Source organism: Chamaea fasciata, unplaced genomic scaffold (assembly GCF_029207755.1).
Source record: "Chamaea fasciata isolate MVZ Bird 193981 ecotype frontalis unplaced genomic scaffold, bChaFas1.0.hap1 SCAF_1, whole genome shotgun sequence".
Taxonomy (NCBI): Eukaryota; Metazoa; Chordata; class Aves; order Passeriformes; family Sylviidae; genus Chamaea; species Chamaea fasciata.
Genome location: NW_027094086.1, coordinates 60,685,589 through 60,709,377, shown reverse-complemented (window position 1 = coordinate 60,709,377; position 23,789 = coordinate 60,685,589). Strand labels below are relative to the sequence as shown.

At 42.2% G+C, this 23,789-nt stretch overlaps 1 protein-coding gene across 1 annotated transcript in view; it reads right to left on the bottom strand.

Moving 5' to 3' along the window:
- Positions 1-145: 145 nt before the first annotated feature.
- PARD6G (par-6 family cell polarity regulator gamma) overlaps positions 146-23,789 on the bottom strand; it is a 65,395-nt gene continuing 41,751 nt past the window's right edge. The window contains exon 3 of the mRNA XM_066184667.1: positions 146-2,881. Coding sequence (XP_066040764.1) covers positions 2,022-2,881 — 860 coding nt within the window. The 3' untranslated portion in view covers positions 146-2,021. The remainder of the gene's footprint in view (positions 2,882-23,789) is intronic.

The window sequence follows — 23,789 nt, the reverse complement described above, 5'->3', positions numbered from 1 at the left end:
CCTTTAGTAAAAGCAGCACTGAGTAAAAACATGGCACTAAAATGGTTGCATAGTTGAAGAGCCACCCAAACCGGATACCTTGTTTTCATAGGGAGGGGAGATATTTCCACATAAAATGCTTGAGGCACTGGGAAGAAATACAGAGTAGAAGTAAGACAGTGAACATTTTATTGCAGACAAGGTCACATTTTCATCAGTTAACCAAGGTAAAATGAGTAACTTCAGCCAGACAAATCCACTTATTCATAAAAGTAGTCTTATTTAAGGTGTAACAAATTTTTCCAGATAAGGTGGTCTGATTGACTGAAGCATATCCAGCTATTCATTTATTTTACTGCACCAATAATCAGTTTGGGGTTTTTTTTAATGAAAACCTTTGGTAAAGTACAAACACAGTTTTAAGACGAATAGGATCAATGTTCTATTCTTACTGTGCTGGGAAAAGTAAGTACAGCTCTATAGCTGCTTTGATACCTAGAAAAGTTTTAATTAGAGTAAGTGAAAAACTTTTAAAATAATCTCTTAAAGCAAATCTAAAAGAAATAAACTAAGTTCAGTGTCCCAAAGATATTTAACCATGAGCAGAAGACTGGTTGTTCCACAGGTATTCTAAATTAGCGACAATTAATTAGTCCACACATCCTTTTTCCAGCCATTGCAGATTCCAAAACGGAATGTAATTTTTCCAAACCAAGACTCCTGAATTTTCATATTCATATTCATAAAATATTTAAGAAATGTCTATTCCGCCATATAAAAAAAGCTTTAATGTACTACAAAGTTAAAAACAAAGAGCAAATGACACAAGCTAAAAGTAGAAAAATACATTTTAAAACATTTATATTTTGTTCCTTACACTGATCAAGATATAACAAAATATTTTAGATTAGACCACTTTCATAAAACTCATGGTGTTTCCAGAAGCAGACAGGTACTGACTCAACAGTCACTGGTCACTCACTAGCCACCTGGCCACCCAGCAAAGGTGTCTGACCTTCACAAATATCCAGTATCTTTTAACTTTCTAGAAGTCCTGTGTAGACATTAAGCTTTATTACTGGAGGAGCCAAAAAATAACAGAACTATTCTAAGTTAGGCTTGAGAGTCAGTCAGCACCCCTCCCCTCCGTAGGGCAATCTCTTGTCACGGAAAGACCTTGGGTTGCCCCAAAGGTACAGCAAGGACCTGTGTCAGCTCTGAGGCTTGCACGCCTAAAACTCACACGAACAATGATTTTGAAAAAACAGAGATGATGCGGAGAGGGGAAAAACAACAAAAACAACAACAACGAAAAGGAGGTATTATCTAATAAATATGGTAAGAGAATACAAGGCGGCAGCGGCGCTGCCCCCGCCGGCCGGCAGGTGGCGCCCAAGGCCCGGGAAACACGCGGGTTTACGTGGATAGAGATTTCTATCGTTTCCTTTGGAAAATGTGTCTGCAGCGTCTCCCGAACGCTGTTACTACCGGAATAGGAAACGGCTGCTTTTACAGAGCTCGACTGGATTAGACATAACGCTGAGAAGATGGTGTAAACAAGTCGGCAGAAGGGCTGTATGTAACAGAAGAAGACGGGATGGCTTTTAAGAAGCACTCTCTCCCTAGCTGGTATTAGAAGAAAACCAGGTTCCACTTCAAATAGACACATCTGTTACTATTAAAATCTAATTCGTATACATGCATGTATAAATACATCTACCCATGCTTTCAAACCCGAGTATGTAACACTGCCATGGGTAGCCTGTAAGACTGCTTAGGTTTATTCCAACTAAAACAAATTTGTGTTCTCACTCCAGGGCTGGGACATAAACCAGGTTTTGCAGTCTGGCTTTCTCCTGACAAATTTTGCAGTGCATGACAGTTTTATGTCTAACTCCAGATGCCACGTTTCCTAGAAAGCAACAATTTTCTGCACCCGTGAGGTCTGTGAGAATATCAGCTTCCTGTTTTGTGCATGTGTTGCACGAGTCAATTGTCCCAATTGGCACTTAAGACTGTAAGAAGAATTGCAGAAATTGCTACTAAAGTGTAATGACTGTTCCGTCCTCCTCAATACCTCCTCTGGGGATAACCAGACTGTGTCGGGGATCAGTTTTTAAGGAACTGAGTAATTTGTGGATGTTGCCGTTGCTTTCTCGGCCAGAGTTGTTGTTGAGCACCAGGTCCCTTTGAAGTCTGTGGCTAAGGCTGCTGCCATTGATTCGAGAGAGGCTACTGGAAGTAAGGCTGTGCAGTTTAGGAATGTGTTGTGGCTCCAGACCACCCTCGATGACAATGTCAGCCTCTTCGTCGCTCTCCATTTCATCAGGATGGAAGTTCTGCAGCACGTGGGATGTAGACAAGCTATGGTGACTCGCAGTGCTGTCTGTAGACTGGCCTGAGCTACCAGACATCCTACTGCTCCGAATAATATTGTTCCTCTGGTTTGCTGGCTTGACCGTGATAATGAGATTATGGCTGTTGGCTATCATCATGTCTGTGACTTGGTCAAGAGTCTTTCCTGCTACTTCAATGCCATTAACTTCCAGGACTTCGTCATTCACAGCCAGCAAGCCTGTGCTCTCTGCCAAGCCACCAGGAACCATACGGGAGATGAAGATACCGGGTACTTTTTCCAGTCCGTGGGGAGTCACTCTTACGCTCGTGCCGTCGCGGATGTAAAACCCCAAGGGTTTCTCACAGCCGTGCCGATACAGCCTCACTCTGCGGTGTGTTTCGGGGAGAATGTCCACATCAATGATGGAAGACACTGGTCTGAAATCATGAGGCATACTGATGTTGATGTGGGGACGCCGGCGGAGGTTGTCATTGCGCAGTGTCACCAGAGCCTTCTTTTTCCTCGACAGCGTGTTGGTCCCGAAATTGCTGTAGTCCACTTCATCTGAAAGAGAAACAGTACCAATGTATCAAACAGAGTAATGCAATCTGCAGGGCATTTTCCTCCTCCAGTTGGTTCAGTGAAAGCAGTAATAGTAATACGGAAATAATAATAATATGAAAAAAGTAATACTAATATGGGAAAAATTGAATTAATTCTTCATCTACTCTAATCTTTGTTTCATTTTATGTCCAACAGCACAACATTCAGAATGAATTAATTGTTTACAATGACTCCCCATACATCTTCCATGTTTTGGAGAAAAGAGACTTCTGATTCTCAACTCTCATCAACTGTGCAGAAGGCAATCTCTTGCTGCAAGCGTGATGCACCATCTTGGATGTGAGACTGTATTTTCAGAGCTGGATTATAATTTTACACATTCCTTACCTAAAAGTCTGAATTGGGGAGTATTTTAATACCCAATACACTGCCTTAACCTTAGGTACAAACATGAAAGAAAGAGTGCAAGAGAGTAGTTTTTCAGCCTAGGCTTTTCTAGTAAGGGAGTTTTGTTAATAAGCATCTCTTGGTACATCACTTTTCTCTCTTGAGGATTTTACTTCAGTTCAGCTGAACTTGACAGCAATAAAAAGTGCTAAAAGTGACAGATAACGAAAGGTACTGTGTAAGCAAGCAGCCTGGTAAAAAGAGAAGCGGGTAGAAAGAAAATCCTCTGCTTAGTCTGTATGCTAAGGATCACAGAATGGACCTGGATTCACACATACACTCCTGCCTTTGAGAGCAAGATTCACAGGAAAATGCCTTTCTGGGGTCTGCAGCTAAAGGAATTGTTTAAATATTTCAATCTCTGTAGCAGTTATCTCAAGGGTATGTGAAAAGTGATCACCTTAAATTCATCCAAGTAAACTAAGTTATTCCACATAAGAAGTTTGTGTTGTGCTTTGCATAAAAAATGCTTAAGTCATGAAGCTGTTAGTGTTCAAATTGTGTCACTGCATCTCACAATAAAAATACTGTGCATATTTTACACATGGACCGTGCACTAGCTGGAAAGTTATTTCACCAGGAGTTTCAGCATGCTTTTCAGATAAACCAACAGACTTTCAGTTTATTCTCCTGTTGAAGACGAGCAATACCGTACAAAGTACAATTACAGAACTGCCACTAAGAAAATTACTTCTCTGACTAATTAACCTTGCATAGCAATGTTTGAGAGAGTAAGACAATAACTCTACCTGATAAAGGTTGGAGGGGCAAAAAGGGTGTTAGTAAAAAAAAGCTTATAATTGCATTTGTATTTCTTGCAAGGTTTAATTTTCAAGCCCACTTTCAAGACATATTATTGACAGACTTCAATTAAATGACATCAAGTTACACCAATTAAAGGACACTAAAAAAAGTGGTCAGTAGATCTGATCAGTGGTCAGATCAACCTGATCTGAGCCTCCTCGGAGCAGAGTGTTAGACTAGCTGATCCCCTCTGATCTAAGTTATACAGTGATCCTACATAGTCCTTTGGGCTGGAAGAAAATCGTTTTAAAACTTCAGAAAGATTATTTCTGCATTTTCCTTTTAACTTGTTTACACTGACTATAGTAACCCTGAGGAGACCACAAGACATCTGGAAGGTCATCCTGAAGAAAGTTTCTGTGAAATAAAGATATTCCTTGGATGAATCTGTTGTGTTTAACCTCACATTCACCTCTTCTCTCTCCCCCCAGGATGTTCAGAGCTGCACCAGCTGCACAGGCCCTATTGTGTTATTTATACCTGTGAGGCACAGGATTGGAAGTCCTTAAAATCACCCAAACACAAGAAGCTCTCAGCTGGTTTCTGGAAGGGTATTCACAGCCAAAACAGTGACTGTGGAGAGATTGGCATCTCCTCAAATCCACCTGGTGAACAGTCAGTGCAGTGACTACTCTTCTGAGTACAGCAGCCAATTACTGCAGCCAAAGCCAGGTATTATTCCTCTTCTTCCATCTACAGGATCACCATCTACATTCAGCTACTTTTGATGGATGATTTCCAAGGGTTCACAACAAATTTTTTTCCTTGTAAAATATGGGTGTGCAAGAGAGATCTTCCATCACCACAGTCTCTAACACTGTGCCCAGCTTACCCCCACAATTCACTAATAAATTTCTGTGACAGTCCTATGAAAACAACTTGGGGCTTCAGATCTAGAATCCAAATTCTTTCTTACTTGAAATACAGTTCTGCAGAACAGTAATGCTGTGCTTTAAGGTCCAAGAGAACCTTTATAACAAGTTTTCAGTTTAAGATGCCAATTAAAATTACACATAGGTTTATGCATTTAAGACAGTCTCTAGGAGTACTGTCAAAAAAGGTTAAAACAAAACCTGCATTCCTTAAAGACTCAGAAAATTAGGCAGGTCAGTACAGTTCATTGCACTGCAAGTAAAATGCAACACATGCCCTGGTTAGCCATCTATCCCCTGGAAGCATGCAGGTAGCTGTTATCTCCCTGTCTCTCTGTTAGTATATTAATACTTAATTACTTTAGGGCAAACTTGCAGAAGCTTTACCAGATAATTAATCTGCCAATATTTGTTGACAAAACTGTTTTCTTTCCCTTAAATTAGCAACAACTTAGAGTTAATTCTCACAAGATGCAAGTTTGTGACGATAAAGTAGCAAAGTCACAGAAGTATGATGGCCCTCCTAACACACATAAGTACTTTCTGAAGCACCTCCCTTGAGCGGAACCACCAGCAGGGCATTGGCACAAAAGAAGTGGTTGTTTTGTGCCTGTGACCTCCTCACCTGTGCTCAGACCACTAACCAGTCTCCCCAGATGATTGCCAGCATTCCTAACCTCTAAACAGCTTCAAAAACAACCACCTCCTTTAATAACAAAAAGCCCATCTCACCACAGAAATGCTAACTTTTTCCTCCAAACACAAACCAGGCATGAGCGGAGATCACATTACAAGTGATGCAGGTTTCCTTCAGCGTGGGACCACTGACTGTTCTAGGATTTAGTATTACGGGGCTGGACCGTGTTAAAAAATGAAGTCCATGTCCTGCTGATGACTGGAATTTTGTTTTTAAAACAGTGCCAAGCAGCATTCCCAACTCTGCCTATAAATGGGATCCTCTGTGAGGAAGATGAAATCTAATTGTAACAGGTAAAAACTGTTACAAGCTATTACAGGTTTGAGAAATGAGAGCTAATCTGAAGAGTTTTTTAAAAAAAATACTAACTTCATTTTCTAGAAAAGATCTGAAGTTCAGAATACATGCTCTTTGACAGTACAGGGATTATTACATTACTTGAATTCAAGATAACCCGCTCTTTAGCAGTTACATTCGCTTAAGAAATCACCTTAAAATAATTTTTTAAAATAGTAAAACAAAACAAAAAGCAAAAATCCTGTAGAACAAAACACCTACACCCTCAGTGTTATTTAGAACCACTGCTCTTGCTGAATGAATAAAGCAAAGTATCTCAACTGAAGTTTAACATCAGCTGTTGCTGTGGCAGCAGAAAGTCATCAATCTCCACCACAATGAAAACAAAATTTCCTTCTTCACAAGGGAACTGGGAGAAGTAAGCCAGCATCATTCACTTTTATCAACGACAGGGTGGTCACACAATGGTGCACTACCCCTTTCCAGTACTGCTCAGGTGGCATGTGTTAGGCTGAAATGAAACTGTATCAGTGCATAATTTATGATGACACACATTTAATGAAGGTCAGCAGCTTGTTAGGTTTTGAGTTTCTCACCATACAGGATTTCAAGCAGGAATGCCACTTCAGCTAAAGAAATGGGTTGTGCTTGATGCCAGGTCTCAGGCAAGAGCAGAATGTACCATATGGAACCAGACAGAGCTCATTTTTCATTTTTTATTTGTTGCAATATCAAATTCCCCTTTTGCTCTGCAAAAAGGGTATACAGAACTCTGCATGTACACCAGCATGAGAAGTGTCATCAAATGGCACATCTGAACAATGCTTAAAGCACTGAATCTTACAGGGTGTCATATTTTCTTATGTCTCAAAGGAGGCCAGAGTTAAATGTCACTTACGTACAGGTGAGAGAGGGAGAATTAGTCTTTTAGGCCTTGAATATGTCTCTCATTTCTCAGAATATGCCAGATTATACAGATCATTTTAATCTACAAGATACAGTGCTTTCAGATAAGATGTACTACGAACTGGATGGATAATCCTGGATAACAACTAAACTTTCAAAGACTTAAACTGAATTTTACTTGTGCCCATAATCTGCTTCTGACTGAAAATAGTGTTCCTGTGAAAAGAGACGAGGAAATTAATTTACCACAGTTGGAGAACTCCTGACCTTTTCAATTCTCTCTTACTTGAATCTGCAACCCAAAGCTACACAAAAATACTTCAAACTCTTCTGTAGGCACTAAATAGCCACTCTTTCCCCCAAAAGCTTCAGCTTTTGTATGTTTGAAGAAACATTTTCTCTATTAATGGGTTACACAAAACCTGAATTATTTTGGCTGAATCTTTTCCATTACTATGTGTTTGGTTGGTGGGGTGTTTTGGGTTTTGGGGGTTTTTCTAATACCATTGTCACTATCTACTTACCCATAGTGACCTTTCTGTTAGAGTAGATAACATGTACATATCTCTTCATGCAGAGATGGAGACTGTGCTCACTTTCTTGACAATGGTGATGATGGTTAAAAACACACCTGTATAATCTGCAAGTTTGAGGTGCTCTTCTAACAATTCTGTAGTCAGCCTGTGGACTTTACAGAACATCTTACACCTTCCTAGTGGGCATCACGAATCCCATCCCCAAGTCACACAGGACATAACAGCAGAGCATGCTAAAGGGCTATTTTTAAGGCTAAGAAAACTGCTTAGAGCATTTGGTTGTAGCCAAGAGAGTATTGTATTTCTGTAATTTACATGAAACAAAAAATTATAGACTTTCTGAAAAAACCACCAGGAGCACCACTCCCACTGCTTGGACAGCTGCTTTTCATAGGAACTGCCTGCCAGATAAAATACCAAAGCTTAGCCAGATAAGATTGTATAAACAAGCTGAATTCCACAGAGAAGCAGACTGCCAGGCTCCTATAAGAACAGATCGTTTCAGACTCTACATTTTCAGTGTACATGCACTCATGGCTTATTATTTCCTCTGGGAACTGTGGAACATTAGTTGACAGCTCTGGAAAGTACTTCAAAGACAAAATTACTTCCACTAGGGAGAGCGGCACTTCAGGCAGCTTGGGAAGGAGGCCAATGAGTCATTAATAGTGAAGGGTAACCCCTCCATCCAACAGATCTCTATTACTGAGCATTCAAATTAGCAGCAGTCATAAAGCCACTTCAAGGGAACGTGTCATGTTTAGCCCTTCTACCTTTCTGTGTCCTGGCTACAAAACACTGTCCATGTTTGACAGAAACTGCAATCACTTTCTATTTTCTCAGAAAGATCAACAGCAGAAGCATTTGTGAAAGCAATCAGACAGCAAACAAGCTGGCAGTCTCTCATTTATGACCTGTAAGGCTGACTGCATGCAAAGGGATTTAAGAGGAAACAGATATGAAATGAACTATGACTTGGGGGGAGGACCGGTGCCAATACTGCTCATCAAGGAGTATTTAATGGCGGGAAAAGGAAGGTTATCTGAATGCTAACATTGCATTGTATGTGTTGCAGGAATATTAAAAAAATCCAGCCATATAGCTGCCAGCAACCTCTGGGTGAACCAAACCAAAAAAACACGCTGTAGGTAAAGCAGTTGTAGCTGCTATTCTGTCAAAAATCAAGTAATGTATCCCACACATGCACAGACCCACACACAGATACCCACTCCTCTCTCTCCCTTCATATCGCTGTATCAGGAGAAACTGGACATGATCTCATCAACATTGAGAAGACCACCTAAATGTTATAGATTATCATTAACATTCAACAGGACTTTTGAAGCAGGAACTATGCCTAATAAACTGAAGCTTTGCAAATGGCAATCTTCTTTCTCCAGTGATTCAGTCAGTACTAGAGAGATAAATCTGCCTGCCTACTAAGGAAGTGTTCATTAGTAAGGCAGAATTAAAATCTAACACAGATGTATAATACAAATGTACCTCTACTTCCAACATGTTTATAAACTTGTAATATCCTACATTCTTTCAAGAAAGCAAAAGTTATTTTGTTTTTTGGTTTAGAACATTACAGCACTCAAAACTAGGATTGCATAAATGTCAGTCTCTTTACAGTGTCAAACATGTACCAAAAAACCCATTTTTAAGCTGATTGCCTTGAGGATGGAGACAATCAATTCCTTGGGACTTCAGCCTGTGCCACTGGTGTGGCCTCCTGCACTTCTCACTGCTTGTCATCAGAGGCCACTGTTCCCTTGCTGAATCTCTTCCCTTCCCAGCAGAAGGCCCTTGGTTTTGACTCCCAGCCCTGCTCCAATGGAGCAAAAGCACGCCCCGTGAAAGAAGTGAGGTCTTTGGAAGTGACAGGTGCTACCAAATATAAGTAAGCCCCCAGGCATGTACCTCCCAAAGTTATCCTTGTCCTCAGAAACATCAAAACCCAGCTCTCCAAACGGTCCCATAAGCCAACTCTAGGACTCTACATTTTACAGTGAAAGTGCAGATAGTGATTACTAGGATTGTCAGGGTTTTCTTCCTCTAAGTTTGGTATGTGACTTCTCTTCAATCCTAAAACATGCCAGAAACAACAGCCTTTCTCCCCTTGCTGCTTTCCACAAACCACATTATGCCAAGATTACGTTATTGCAGCACTAGAAAATTGTGGGGTTTGAGCTTTGGCTTCATTGCTGGGTTTTTTAAAATATTAATTAATCTTTCCCACTTCCTGCAGGGGGTCAGTCGGAAGTTGGGAGGAGTAATGTTTCTGCTGCACTTCTCAGACATCAATCATTATTATGTTCATCCCAGGTCACAGGTGCTGCCCGGGAGGTTTTGATGGTGAGATGGCTTCTCAGGACAGGCAGTGAGCACTTGATCGATGATGTATGCAGAGAGCAACAGCATCACCTGTAAACAGCTCTCCTGCTGGCCTGGCAAAAGAAGCCTATCACCGTGTGTCCAACAACTCCCAGCAACCATCGACAACTATATTCACTCAGCTGATGGTATCGAAATGGGAGGGCTGTCAAGCCTATTCAAAGATGTTTGGGGGGACAAAAAAAAAAATCACCCTCAAACCCACCCTCTCCAACTGATAATTTCACGCAATCTATTCAGCAAGTCATCATTATAAACTTCAAGATTTAAAGTTATTAAAAAGCAACCTTTAATTATTCCATTTCAACTACTCCGTTTTTCACCTGCAAACACTGTCCTATTCATTCAGATCAGGCAATTGAAGGGAGCACTATTTGCTCCCTTAAACACGCACTAAAGGAATCACTTTTTCCAACAGAAAATGTGTATGTGTTATGCAAAACAAAATGAGAGGTGAAACCGCAGTAACTCCTATTAGCCAGTGCAGATACTATTAAAGTCTCATTAATGACACAAAAAGTGGTAAATTCTATCAAGTGAATATTGAATATAACAGTTTCCCAGCTGGTAGTAGAAAATATTACTTCTTGCATAAGTCTGAAGTGTGGAAGGCACAAAATATTTACAGATTGAGCCAAAGAGCAAATTCAGGAGAATATAATTCTATTTTTCATAGCTGCAATATTTGGAGAAACCACAAGTGATAAAAAAAATTCACCTCAGGATCACATGAATTCAGAATACGAATTTTATATCTGAAAAGAAACAAAATTTTTGTCTCATTCTAGTCTCAGGAGAAGCTTCAAATGTAGCTTGGAAAGACAGCACAAAATAAAGGCGGTGTATTTGCATGACGAGACTATTTACACAGCCATAGGTGAAAGGAAACTATTTTTATGGGCTGCAATACTGAACCTGATCAGAACCATCATCCTGCAGACAAAAATATTAAAACACAGCCTTTTTCTCTTTTCAGAGGTAACTTGATCAGCATCAAAGATCATTTCAACAGCCAACAGAGGCGAGCCATGCCAGGAAGGCAAGATCTCTATTACCCAGCAGACACAGCTGGTGGCTCACCCGAGGGAACCCAAATCCAGAAGTTCACACTCTCTTCTGCTTCTGTCTGCCACTTATGCACGCCTTCTCTGCCAGGTGCTCTCTTCCTCCCCAGTCTAAGGTGATCCTCCCTCCGTAGCTAAAAGCAAAACTGATAGCGATCAAGGTTCTTTTATTACCCCGTGCTCAGCTAACTGCTGCTAATCACGTAGAATGCAAGCAGTTTTTCTTCTTGGAAGGAAAAGATATCCCAGAACTGGGAGCACTTATTCAGTAGTGGCAATAGAGACATTCAATTGCTGCAAACATTAAATCTGTGACATACTACTAAAAAGACTGTTTTCTGTTCTGAAGTAATTCTTTCTCACGCATTCTTTTGCTGAGTAACACCATATTCATCCCAAGCTAGTTCAGGCAGGCAAGCTAGGAGGTGCCTTTTCACTTATTCTTCTACATTCCCAGTAAAAATAATTTTTAAAAAACCCACCTGTGGAGAAGTTCATATTTAATGAAAATATAAGTCTCAAAGAAATAAAGGGCAATCTCTTTTCACACTCTTTATCCTGGAGTGTGCTGAAGTTGCTACCAGATTTTCTTACAGAAAGATGTGGTTTTATGCGTTTAGTTTTTTTTTTTTTAAGTTTGTGTTTTCTCTCTTCAAAAAAAAAGACACAATAATGCTTTTATAGCTTCACTGTTGTGGTGTGATAATACCACATACATCCTGCAAAGGAGGGAGGAAGAGAGAGAAAAACATTTGCAGTGCTTCACAAAGCACTTCTCTGGTTCCTGCCTCCAACCCAGGGAATTGTAAATGAAGTCCAGATTCTGCCTCTTATCGTGGAATTAAAAAGGCTTCAAAACAAGCGTGGCATAAGAAATTAATTACAACACTTGTCTTTCAAGTCACGACCTCTGGGAGTCTCCCAAACTTTGCTGGCTGGAGCCAGGTTAGTCACAAGATAAACACCGGTCGTGGCCAGCCCCGACAGCTGCGCTCTCCTCAGCCGCTGCCCCGGATGGCCCGGGCCCTAAGGGCGCTGGCAGGCTCCCGCCTCCACCTGTGACCGCCCGGATGCACCGGGACGCCCTCCTGGCTGCTGGGACTGTGGGAATCCCAGACAGCTTATCTCCTGTGTGCTGGTGGGGCAGGAACAGGCGGCACTGCCCCTGCAGAGACACGTTTTCCAGCCCCCTGTTCCCCAGGCTGGAGCAGGCCGGGGCAGGCAGGAGCGAGCCCGCGGGCAGCAGGAGAAGGAGCGGCACCGAGCCCTGGCAGAGGCAGGTCTGAGCCAGTCACCAGCCATGCCAAGGAGTCCGGCCACAGCAACCTGCGCGTCCCACACGGAGATGACGGCACTGAGAAGGAGCATCAGCAAGTGAAGCAAAATCATGGGCTCCTCAGGTGGTGGGGGACAAGGGAGGAGCAACTTCAAAGTCCTGCTGCTGCTGCAAAGCAGAAAAGTTGCAAATGCCTGCTATATAAATATATTTAATGTTCAGTTTTCTAATGCAGAGGAGAAGCAAGGTCAAGAGCCCAGTCTATTACAATTCAAACTGCACCTGTAACACTTCCCCAGGCTGCCGGCACTCTTCCCCCTTCAGAGGACAATAGCTGCTCCCCTCACAAATGGAAGTCATCTTCTTCCCGGTTATAAACAAAGCAAAAGCCAGGAAGCCTTCTTTCCTGATGACAGGTTGCAAAGGAGTAAAATGTGCCTGCAGCGTGCAAAGTCAGAATTTTCCTGAATGATCATGAGGGCAGAAGCAAAGGAGACCTTTCTCTAGAGCTCAGTCGCTCCTGCAGAGGCCCAGCCGTGTGCCAGCCGGTGCAGAGCCGATCTGCTCTACAGAGAGAGCCTGGGAAGAGCTCCCCACTTGGGAAACAACTGCCAACCCCGTCCCCAGTGCACAGCTCCCCCAGCTGAACACTGCTGCTGGTGTACCCTGTGCCCTTGCCCACAAGCTAAGGAAGGGATGAAAAAAAAGTCAGTCCGAGGAGGGCCACCTGTCTTTGCCCCATGTACAGCCTCTCTACAGAGCCAATGACTTCTTGGGGCCATCTTGGTGAAAGGAGAGGCTCCACAATAGTTTTCTTTTCCCCCAGTACAACAGTAGATACTTAAAGAAAAAAGCTTTATCTCATTGGTTCTCAGTCTGATATTTATCATAATCCCTGTGGTCTTCACACTCCTACACATATATGGCACCTTACTATGTGGCTCCCATAACCCCTGCTGCAATTGTGGCCCCTACCTGGCCTACAACCACATGTCACCTTCTTGTTTCCTTTGCTGCCTTAATTCCATGAAGAAAGAGGGTTACAGCAATGTCCCCACCCCTCTTCCTCAAAACAGAAATGAAGCCTTGCCTAACATACAAGAACCATGGCTTCCACTGCTTAAAACAAAATCAGCTTGTTACTTTTAATGTTACATTAGCAATAACCTTTCCTGGCCATCATCAGAAAGCGAGAGGCCCTTAATTCTCATCCCCAATTCTGTCAGTAAAAACTGCATGTTTTACTTAGAAGCAGCTTAAAGGATCATGGTGATTCAGGCAGAAGGATCAGCTGTGTAGAGTTATTGGCTAAGTGATTTCCGTGACATTTTCATAATGCTGTATTCCTTTCTCCATCACTGGCTACAGCTCCATATGCAATTATGTACACAAAATAATTAAAGTTGCAGCTTGGCCAAGCTTTGCACCTGAGGAGACTCCCCAAGATCTGCTGACACTCAGAGCACCTGCATATTAGAGGGGCTTAATCCCACAGATGACCACTAACTGGACTGTGAAGTTTCTCTTTTCCTAAAACATTAAGCACTGATCTGCAACAATACAGGAGAAAAAAAATCCCAAGTACACCACCTTTGTTTATACTGCTTAAAACCTGGCTTCTTTCTTCCAACTATGGAGATGCTCCATCATTATGAGTGTAGTAAGCTCGTGGCTGGTGCACTTTTTCCTTTAAAAATGTGCTTCTTCCTATGAGCACATGATACAAACAAGGGAGTGGCAGACAGGAAGCGATTATTCAGAAATTAAAGAATTAGATCAGGTTCCACGATATCAGAACAAAACATGACACATGGCAAGTGAAGCTGACATTTACTGGCTCAAACGTAAGAAAACTTTTCTTTATTTACTAAATATAATTCAGGCCTCATGCAAGCATTTTGCCTCCTTAATGAGTATCAGTGTTGGCAGCTGTGAGCATCGACATGTCTCCTAGGAGCGCCGGTTATTCCACGTATTTCACCAGCAAAGTTACACCAAACACAGAAATATAGACCTACAGCTTCTACCCAAACAAGTTGTTTTGAAAGAGAGCATAACTCTGCCAGTAGCAGCAGCAAGTGATGGCACTACTGCTCATGGTTTGACTGGCACGGCTGCTCCAGGTATGCTAAACAGACATTGTTCAAGTTCAGCCCTCATCTCTGTTGCTAACAATCTCCTGTCACAAAGAACGGAGGTTCCCAATGCCACGGGTACACCCAGTATTCATGCCACTGGGAATTCCCTTAATGATCTCAGTTTTCCTGTTACACAAGAGATAACAACACTGAGTCATCACCACGTTTGCCTGTTAATTGTTGGGGGGTAGGGGCAGACATCTACCCGACAGAACATGCAGCCTTCACAGCCTGATCCCTGCTCTAAGTGCACAAACTATGTTAGGACATGAATTTTACTGTAGCTGGAAAATTAAGTTGTGGCCAGACTATTGCTGTGCAGTTCCTCAGTGTGGAATCGCTCCTCCTGATTTACTACCATTTCAAGTTCCAGAAAAGACACCTTAAAGAAAAGCACCCCACACTAGAGAACTAATTACATAAAGTCCTTTTCATCTGTGAATCCTGAAGTGCTAAAAATAAAGGTTTACTGTTCACGGGAGACTAAGCTCCCATTAAAATGGTTAAACTAAAAACCCGGAGAATTCATCAAGAGGTTACGCAAAGCCCAGCAGCTTTAAAGGAAAGAGGAGGGATTTGCTGGGTTCAAAGGCAGGAAAGAACAGATGAGGTATGTTAGGACTTATTTTCACTACACTGCATAGTTTGTTTCCAAGAATGCTTTCAACAGCAGCATCCTCTCCATACAAGAGGCAAGTGCTTGTTAAGCTGACAAGCTTCGACACAAGCTGTGTCCCAGCCCAGAGACAGTGAGCTGCTACCAGTAACCTCGGCTCAGTACTTCTTGTGTCTGCTTGTGAGACCTTTCTCCACCTTCAGTCCCCCGGGGGCTCTACTGTGAGCAGCCAGATCACATCTTTGCCTCCCGTACGAAACAAGAATGAATTAAAAACACCTTCTGCTTTTCTTTAGACAAAAGCCCAGTGTCCCTTTTCTGTCTTTCCTCACCTCACTTAAATTGCTAGACAGCATCAGGAATTGGCAAGATCTTTAATAATAAGATCAGGCAGTATTACTAAATCCATACTAAATTCTCACAACAGGAGCCAAATGGTGACCAAGACAAGAATTTTTATTCAATGATGTGTTACATCTTCAGAAGAAAAATGTTCCAAAGACGTGAAAAGTGAAGACAAATAGCTATATAAAACAAAACAATGGCTCAGAGGTTGATGTGATTAAAATGCCTTCTTGCTAAGATGCTCTTGGGGGGGATACAAACGCTCACCACTAATCTGTGCCATATTTTAACGTGTACTCATTAACACACTAGCTAATGGAACATCTTATTTACAGTCCTACCAGCTTGACAAAGTTTTGCAGCTGCAGTGCAGAGATCAACATTAAGAACCAACAACTCACTCTCAGGGTTAAGGAAGTTTTCTTTGTGCTTAAGTTAAGTGTTATGGACATGTTTAAAGGTGGCCAAGAACCAAAGTGCGGCGCCTTTTTGTTCTGTACAAGCATCAGTGGAGGGCATCTCCTGCAGAAACTGGGGAGATCCAACAGCTTCCTCCCATGCTGAAGGACAGATAGAGAGCATCAAAGAGACAGGTTAAACAAGTTCCAAAGTTAACGACACCTGTCCTTAGCTTAGCAGCTAACACCATATTAATTCAGGGAGCTGCAGTGAGAAAAAAGTAAAACTAAACAGAGAAGTAATTTTTTTTTTCTGGGCTTCTTTTCCTTACCCAGGCAGATTGTATTTATCTGCTCCACTCCAGTTTTTCCTTCTGCATGGATGCAATTTAACAACCACATCACTATGCTAAAATTCTACACAAGACAGCTCATCTTGCCATTGTCTTTATCAACTCATTTCACACAAGTCAGGCCTTCAACCATGGCAAATCAAATGATATGTTAGTTGAAAGGAATCCACTTGAACTCTTAGTCTCCACTTTTTAATACACAGATACAGTCCTGAAAGTTTAAGAAAGAAAATTGGGAAACGGGCTGTGGCTATGAATTGCCTGTTTGTCTGCGGGAAAAAAAAAAATCTGGAAAATCCTGATACTAAGACTACCTGAAGTATAGTGAAAGAGTGGCAAGGCATTCAAGACCAGCTACGCATCATAGAGATCAAAAAACCAGTCAATAGAAGGGAGAATCTCATTTGTTACACATATTTCTCCTGGGAAAGCACCACTGTCCTGTTTGGTTTTATGCCTCTCATGTCAGATCAGTCAAAGGCCGATGTAAACTTAACATGCCAGATTTCACATTGCCCAAACAGCTGGGAAAAAACTGTTTTAGCTGAGCTCTGCTCTTTTGCTCGCTTCAGATTGTTGTGTTAATTAAAAAGTCTTGCTCTCGTGTTACACAGCCCACAGGAAGTGAGGAGGAGATGCCTAACTTCATAATCACGTTAGCCAATAGCTCCCAGCGCTCCTCTCCCCGCTGCTCCGCAGAGCGTTGTGCTCTCGGGCCGGCAGCCTGTGGGAGGATGCTGCGTAGGAGACTCCTCACGTTATGCAGCGTCAGCCCCAGCTCCTTCACAATGGGAGCTTTCTGCCAAAGAGCAACTAAAAATCCTCCCTAAAACTACAAGCCTGTCAGAGCAAATTTTCCAAACAGAAAGCCAGCCTCACAAAAACCCACTCAGTAGGCAAAAGTTGCTAGCTGGGGAGTTACTGGATATGGATGTGTCCCCTTTGGGCTCACCCCTAGCCTAACAAGTAAAAAATATTACTATTGTCACCTCCAGACTTAGACTTTAGAATTTCCATCTTGGAAACACTACAAGGAGTGAGTCACTCTATATACCTTGGCAGTGACTTGCAGGCCAACAGGGAATATCCAGAAGGAAATAATATCACCAGTTGGTGAGGCAGCAGCTATGTTTATCAGCCTAAACAAGCTCGTGTCTCAGTACTTTTAGGTGAGTGTCGCCAGCAGTGAATCTCCAATTCACAGGTCATAAAACTTCCAGTTCAGAAGTAATTTACAATTTAATATGTCTGAAAATTAGAGATCTTCAAAAGTTATCCCAATCACTGAAGAATACTAGATATTAGAGTCACACCAAGCGGTGAATTCTTTTGAATACCATATTGTCTGTTCTTGCCTGATCTCTGCAAGGCCTTTAGCAGAACAGGAGGTTTGGACACTGGAAATGCAGAATGTCCGAGTGGCTGCCACCTTGTCCTATCTCCAGGAAGCAGGAGGAAGCCTTCACCAACAGGAGCCAGGTGTGGTGGCACAGGGCACCCAGAGGGCAGCAACCACAGCAGCTCAGCACGGACAGGAGCGTGGTAGGGAGATGTCAACCTGATTGATTTTGACAGCCTGAGGAAGGTTTAGGCATTTCAGCAGCTGCAGTTAACCATCATCAAGAATTTGCAAGGTGTCACCAAGTTAGTTAGGAAAAAACACAAACAAGGCCCCCACCCCAAGCCATTCTGTACTGGTCAAACTGAGTTTTGAGGGAGATAACAATAACAAGGCACTGAATAATTAAGATAACTGCTTATGTGTCCAATGAGATGGCTAATACTGTACAAGGTAGCACTTATTTACTAGCTAAGGCTAAGAATAAACTGGGGAATTAAGGGCTCTCAACACCCCAGTTTACTCCATAAGCTCTAGCAATATACACCCGTGCTACCTGATGAGCAGTGCTAAGACACTCAGCAGTGCACTTAAGGAAGTGCTTTCTTTCGTACTTCATGAGAAATATACTCTGCACATGACTTACATCTTGAGCTAAAAGTTTACTTTTGAAAAGGGCTAATGGAGATGCATTGACTGCACCTTTGAAGCAGACAGTGAGAGAGCAGCACAGAGCCAAGTTTATGGCATGGTGAGAGTTAGGATGAATGTCACACCAAAGGCTGGCTAGGAAGCCGTGAGAATACCACTAAGCAGCCACTTGAGAGAAAGTGTATTAATGGAGCAAGACCCTTAAGCTGGTTTTTGTCGACTTCTAACAGATCTATTACCCTCAGAGGATTTATTCTTTCCAAAGCATACCAACTGCCTTCATTACCAGCAATGCTTTATAAAAAGCTGGACACTTGTATGAGCAAGTATCACATGCAACAACAATTGCACGTTTTCAAAATGGTCTGCAAAAAATGAGGATGCAAACCCCTTCCACTACACTGATTCAGAAATCAGGAGGCATATCTTGTCACGTTTGCCCCACCCTAAGAAGTTTTAAAACTGACTATTAATAGACTACATACACATCCTTTCAAGCCTTTTTATTTGTGTGTATTATTGCAAGTCCCTAGGATGCTTTTCCTTAAGGCCACAAATGGAAGAAAGTAACTATGAGTACAAACTCTTCCCTATTCCCCTCTTGAATTTATAGATGCCTTACGTAAGACTTAAAGTAAGACACAATAATTCGACCAAAATGCTTAAATCCCCACGTTTTATCTCCTTCACTGTGTATACTCTGTGCCCTATCAGCTGCCAACAGTTAACAGGCAGAAACAAAGGTGTCATAGGCTTTTAATACTGTAACCCCAAACCCACAAAATAAAGCCTTGCAAGGACCTCATTTTCTTTTAATAAAATACTAAGTTTTTGATGGCCACTTGTGAGGGCAGTTCAAACATCCTTATTTTCTAAGCTAACAGAAACTGTGTCTTAGCAAACTCAAGGAAGGTAGCCTTACAAGACCCGTGTTAATTTCTTCTCATGAGGAAACAGTTTTCTGAAATTCACTTTCAGATTTCCATTTTTGAGATATCAGCACATGAGGCAGCAGCACACTCGAAGTGTCCCTAATTGGCATTTGCAGTTATTGCAGGCTGAATGCTCATTAATTGCTCATGCAGATATTAATTGTCAGCACACACTTATCACCGACCATAATTATTTGCAGACTCTTCAAGAGAAAGCCTGCCTTTCTATAATAGTGTTCTCACTACACCCATTTCAAGAAATCACTCACATTACAACTCAGGTAAACAAATGAAAGTGACCATCTTGATAAAGCATTTACAATTGGAGTAGCATGTAAAGTCTGAGAATTCAGTTTAGGCAGAATGTTTGCACAGCAAGTTTTCTTTAGATGACTAAGCTGTCATTGAAACTGGCTGAAACTCTGAACCACAATTCCTCTCACAGGGGGCTTTGCCAGCTCTGCTGCCTACTGCCAGTTTTCATCAGTTCAGCAGCAGCCGGCACCGCCACCTGACAAAACTGCTTCCAAATTCAACTTTGCTATCAAGCCTTGCAGCCTAGGGGCAAGGTAAGGCAGCCAAGCACGGCAAGAAAATTCAGACTTCTTACACTGTGGCGCTTGATTCAGAATGAGGGAGAAGTTCTTTCATTTCTAGGAATTTACACAAGATCAATACTGATATATTTCTCTCTATTGCTCTAGGAGGGAAAGCCACATGAAAAAAAGAGAGACTACTGTATCAGACTTCTTCCCTCCTCCAATCTTTTTATTTTCCCCCTTCACATGTCTAATGAAGCATGAAAGCTGTTGCTCTGTCCCCTCTGCTGTCTCTCTCTACCAGCAATTCAGCCAAGAGATTCTACCTTTAAAACCGACAGACTATTATAACCAGTCGGCACCTCTAATATAAAAAAATATGCTAAATCACATCCTTCAGATTTCATCAGAAGAAGTCATGCTGTCAGTGGGGTGCAGAAAGTGGAGGAATTCCTGTTTACTGTTAGACTTGAAAATTTACTGGGAAAGGATTTCCAATTACAAGCTAATACCTGAAACACCACAGCAATTTCTGTGTCATTAGCACAGATGTTTATCTAGAAGACCAACCTAATGTTTGTGGATGAAGAATCATTGCAGAAGGGCGACCAGCAACTAACATGAGATGAATGGGACATGCAGAAAAACATTCCTCAATGCCTGTTAGGGTAGGAAGTGATACCAGAGGAGAGACGTGGCCCCGTCCTGAGGACAACCGTGCAAAAGGAGGTGTACTCTGTGTCATGGTACTGCACTCCCAAATGTCATTGTCAGGGCTCAGACTGCTGTATGGATTCTGACACTGAACTGCCAGGCATGCACAGACTTCAACTTCCAAAAGCTACGATTTGTCATTTCATTTTAGGACAGGCTTGACTTTGTGATGTTTTATTTTAGACGCTGTATTACTTTTACAGGTCCCTTAGAGGTTAAGCCATGAGCTGTTAGCTGGAGTTGGCTCGCTAAAAGGTACCTTAGACTTGAAACGCAAACCTGACCACAAAATGCAGACAAAGAGTCACTATTATCCAAATGTGAGAGTCAAATAAAGCTGGCACAGCTGGGACTGCCACTGCAAGGAGAACATACTAACATCCTGCAGCATGCACAAGTGGATGCCACCTGCTCCAGCCAGGGCTGAGCACGGCTCTGTCCTACTCTTACTCAGTTAATCACTGCAATATGGGGAGAAGAGAAGTAGACACACTGTGGGTCATCTCATGAAAGCTCACAACCCAAATAAAGGCCAGATTCCTGCCCCGTGTTGGGAAAGAACACACCTGCTCAGGATATCGCCACATCTCTCCTGAGTAAGGGCAGTGAGGCTCTCAGAACACAAGCTGGCTCATTACTGAGCTGTAGGCAGACAGATCTCATTTCTGCCTTTTCACAGGTGGCTGATTCCTACCAATAGTGCAGCTCTGCCAAACCCACCCAACAGGCCCAGTCTAAAACCTCCAGTGCTGCCAGCTTCCCATGGACAAACCTGATCTCTGCTAACTAAACTCCACCCTCAGCTCTTTCATCCTGACGAGAGACTAGGTTGTCCAGGATGCTCCTGGCAGATAAGCAAACTCTTTTTGATTACTGCTGGTTATACTAATACAGGCAACACTCTAGCAACTGGCTCTACACAACAGAAAGGTTGAGGAGACAAAAACCCAATCACCACACCAATAAAAAACAGGGCCATTGACAGATGAACCACTTGGAAAAGCAAATAATATGCTCGCCATTGGCCTGCTTCACTCTGACCATGCAGCAACTCTGTCTAGTCTCTCCTGACAGACTTCTTTCAGGGCAGGGACTGGGTCCACATTTTTGGTACACTGAGTCTTCAAATTCTAAACACAATACTGAAATCATTGAAGCCTGCTGTGGAAGAGAAAATGCAAGCAGACAAAGCACTGGTTTGTAAACAATCTACGAAATCTTCCTTTAAAAAGAATGCAATGTCTTTCTCATATATATATATATGAAAACTATGTTCATACATGCATATGAACAAGCATTTCACAATTTTCAATCACACATTTTCATTTGCTTTGGCCCACTGCTGTCTGGAAGACAGCCACACTGTATTGAACATTCCACAGCTTCCAAGTTTAGACAGAACAGGCCTGAAGACAATCTGGATTCAACACAAAAAGCAATTTTGCCTCAATTGAACTTTATTGGCAATTCTGCTTGTGAAGAGGCAACCTAAGAGAAGGGAAGGCTTATGTCAGTGTTCATTCCATTTCAGTCACAGAGACACTTTCAGTGTGAAAGTTTTTCTCTGTTTACACCATGAAAAGTAAAAAGCAATACAGAAAACACATTTGAAAGGCAGTAGGAAAAAAGTATTGATACTGTTAAGTTCTGAAGAAAGGCTATGAACAGACCTATGAGTAACAAGGACCACATCCAGCCTGTTGGTAGTTTTGCAGAAAGGACAGATTCAATCCATGAGCAATTCCAGCATGCCTCCATGGTTCAAGGCTGCAAGTTTAGGTCTCACTGAGAATTTTAAATGCCCACTGTACTTAAGCTTGAATTTGGGTTGACTTCTTGCCTGCACTTCCATCTAGCTTTTGTGGCTAATCCAATTGGTCCCTGCCTCTATCTTCTCAGGCTGCTGTAAGCCATGCAGTATGACTGTAGCCTGATCTCAGGATTGCTACAGCAAGTCAAACCCACTGTTCCATCTTTCTCTATTTTCCCAGGACAGCGGGTTTTGTGGCCAGGTAAGAGCATTTCCTTCCTGACAGTCTCCAAGCCATCAGGAGGAAATCGCTGCTAGTTCCTGCAGATAACCAGCTACGACTTTTAGTCTCTCCCCATGGGAAACTAGAAGTTTAGGATTCATCAGGTTAATGAAGTAGCAGTAATGCTGCCAGCAGTGTCACAGACCAGTATTAACAAGACGACTTTTATTTTAACCTTTTCTTGACAGCGGGATGTCTAGTGCATTAACTGTTTCTTCTGAGTCCTCCTAGCTAAACAACGAGATGTTTCCAGGCCAAGTCAATTCACCCAGCTCTCTCCTAAAATTTCTACCATAATGAGAAAGTTTTCACTTCATTGCTCTCTTGCTCCCTTTCTAAGAAGTTCCCAGGATGACAAAAAAAAAAAAAAAAATCACATACATTTTCTCGGAGTACAGAATTATTTAATGCGGCTTATGTGCAAGTTTGTAGAAAAAGACTACCAATTCAGGGTCTGTAAGTTATATCACACGTTGAAAACATTGGTTCTTAGAGATAAATGTTTCCCATGTTGTCTTAGCTCAAAAGCCTAAGCCTTGCCTGCTCTTTGATTTGCAGACTTTGCTTTGGAAAGGATTCTTTTCAAGTCAAGAGAGGCCTGTTAAAGTCAAATACATATGATAGTTCTGTATCAGCTATTTCTGGATGCCTTTATAGCAGTAATCAGCAATCTTATGCATGTTATCAACTGACTATACAGACACCACCTCTGAAGCAGCTACTGAGGAAAGCAGGCAGGAAGTAAAGTCATGACTTCTGCTTTGGAGATAAAGGAAACACTTGAAGGACTATTAACAAAAACCATAAAGATAGCAAGCCAGTAACTGGCTATTCATGTGTCCTGGCTTCAGAATAAATCCTTGAAATTTGTCTGTCAATCCTCGAGCAGTCCCAGGATCAAAAGGACAGTGAAGAACCTCTGCCCTCATCAAGCTCCTTCTGGAACAAAGATGTACGTGCACACAAGCGCTGGAGCACAGATGATGACAAGCACTGCAGAGCTAGGCCATGTGGCCAACATCACAGGGGTGATAAACTCTGTGTGAATATATCTGCATAGAAAAGACCTTTAAAGTCAGATTGCTGACTGCGGGATGTGCTGCTCCTACTGTTACCAGCCAACAACTTGCTCCAAAAGGATGACTGCTGTCTGTATGGCTGCTCATTGCCTTGCAGTGCAAAAGAGAAGCTGACGTGTGGATTTACCACTCATGAATGTAACCCCAAGTTCCTAAACACAGGGCCATAACCCAGATTCTGTTCTAACTGTCAGACATCCTTCCAATCCAATCTGCAGAAAACTGACAGCAAATTACTTCAGTATGAGCAGAGGAACCCAGAGAAGGGACAGTGCCACGGCTCACTTTGACAATCTAGTTAAATTATGAAGGAGTATCTAAGGAAAGGAAAGGTTTGCATCTGATGTTGAGTGAGATTTGGAGCAAGAGCAGATAAAAAACAGGGTTGTTTGTCCTCGGAGGTTCTGACAGGATCTTAAAGCAATACTTAGGGTCTGGTCAGCATCACTAACAAAGGCCAGCAAAGCTGAGGTGA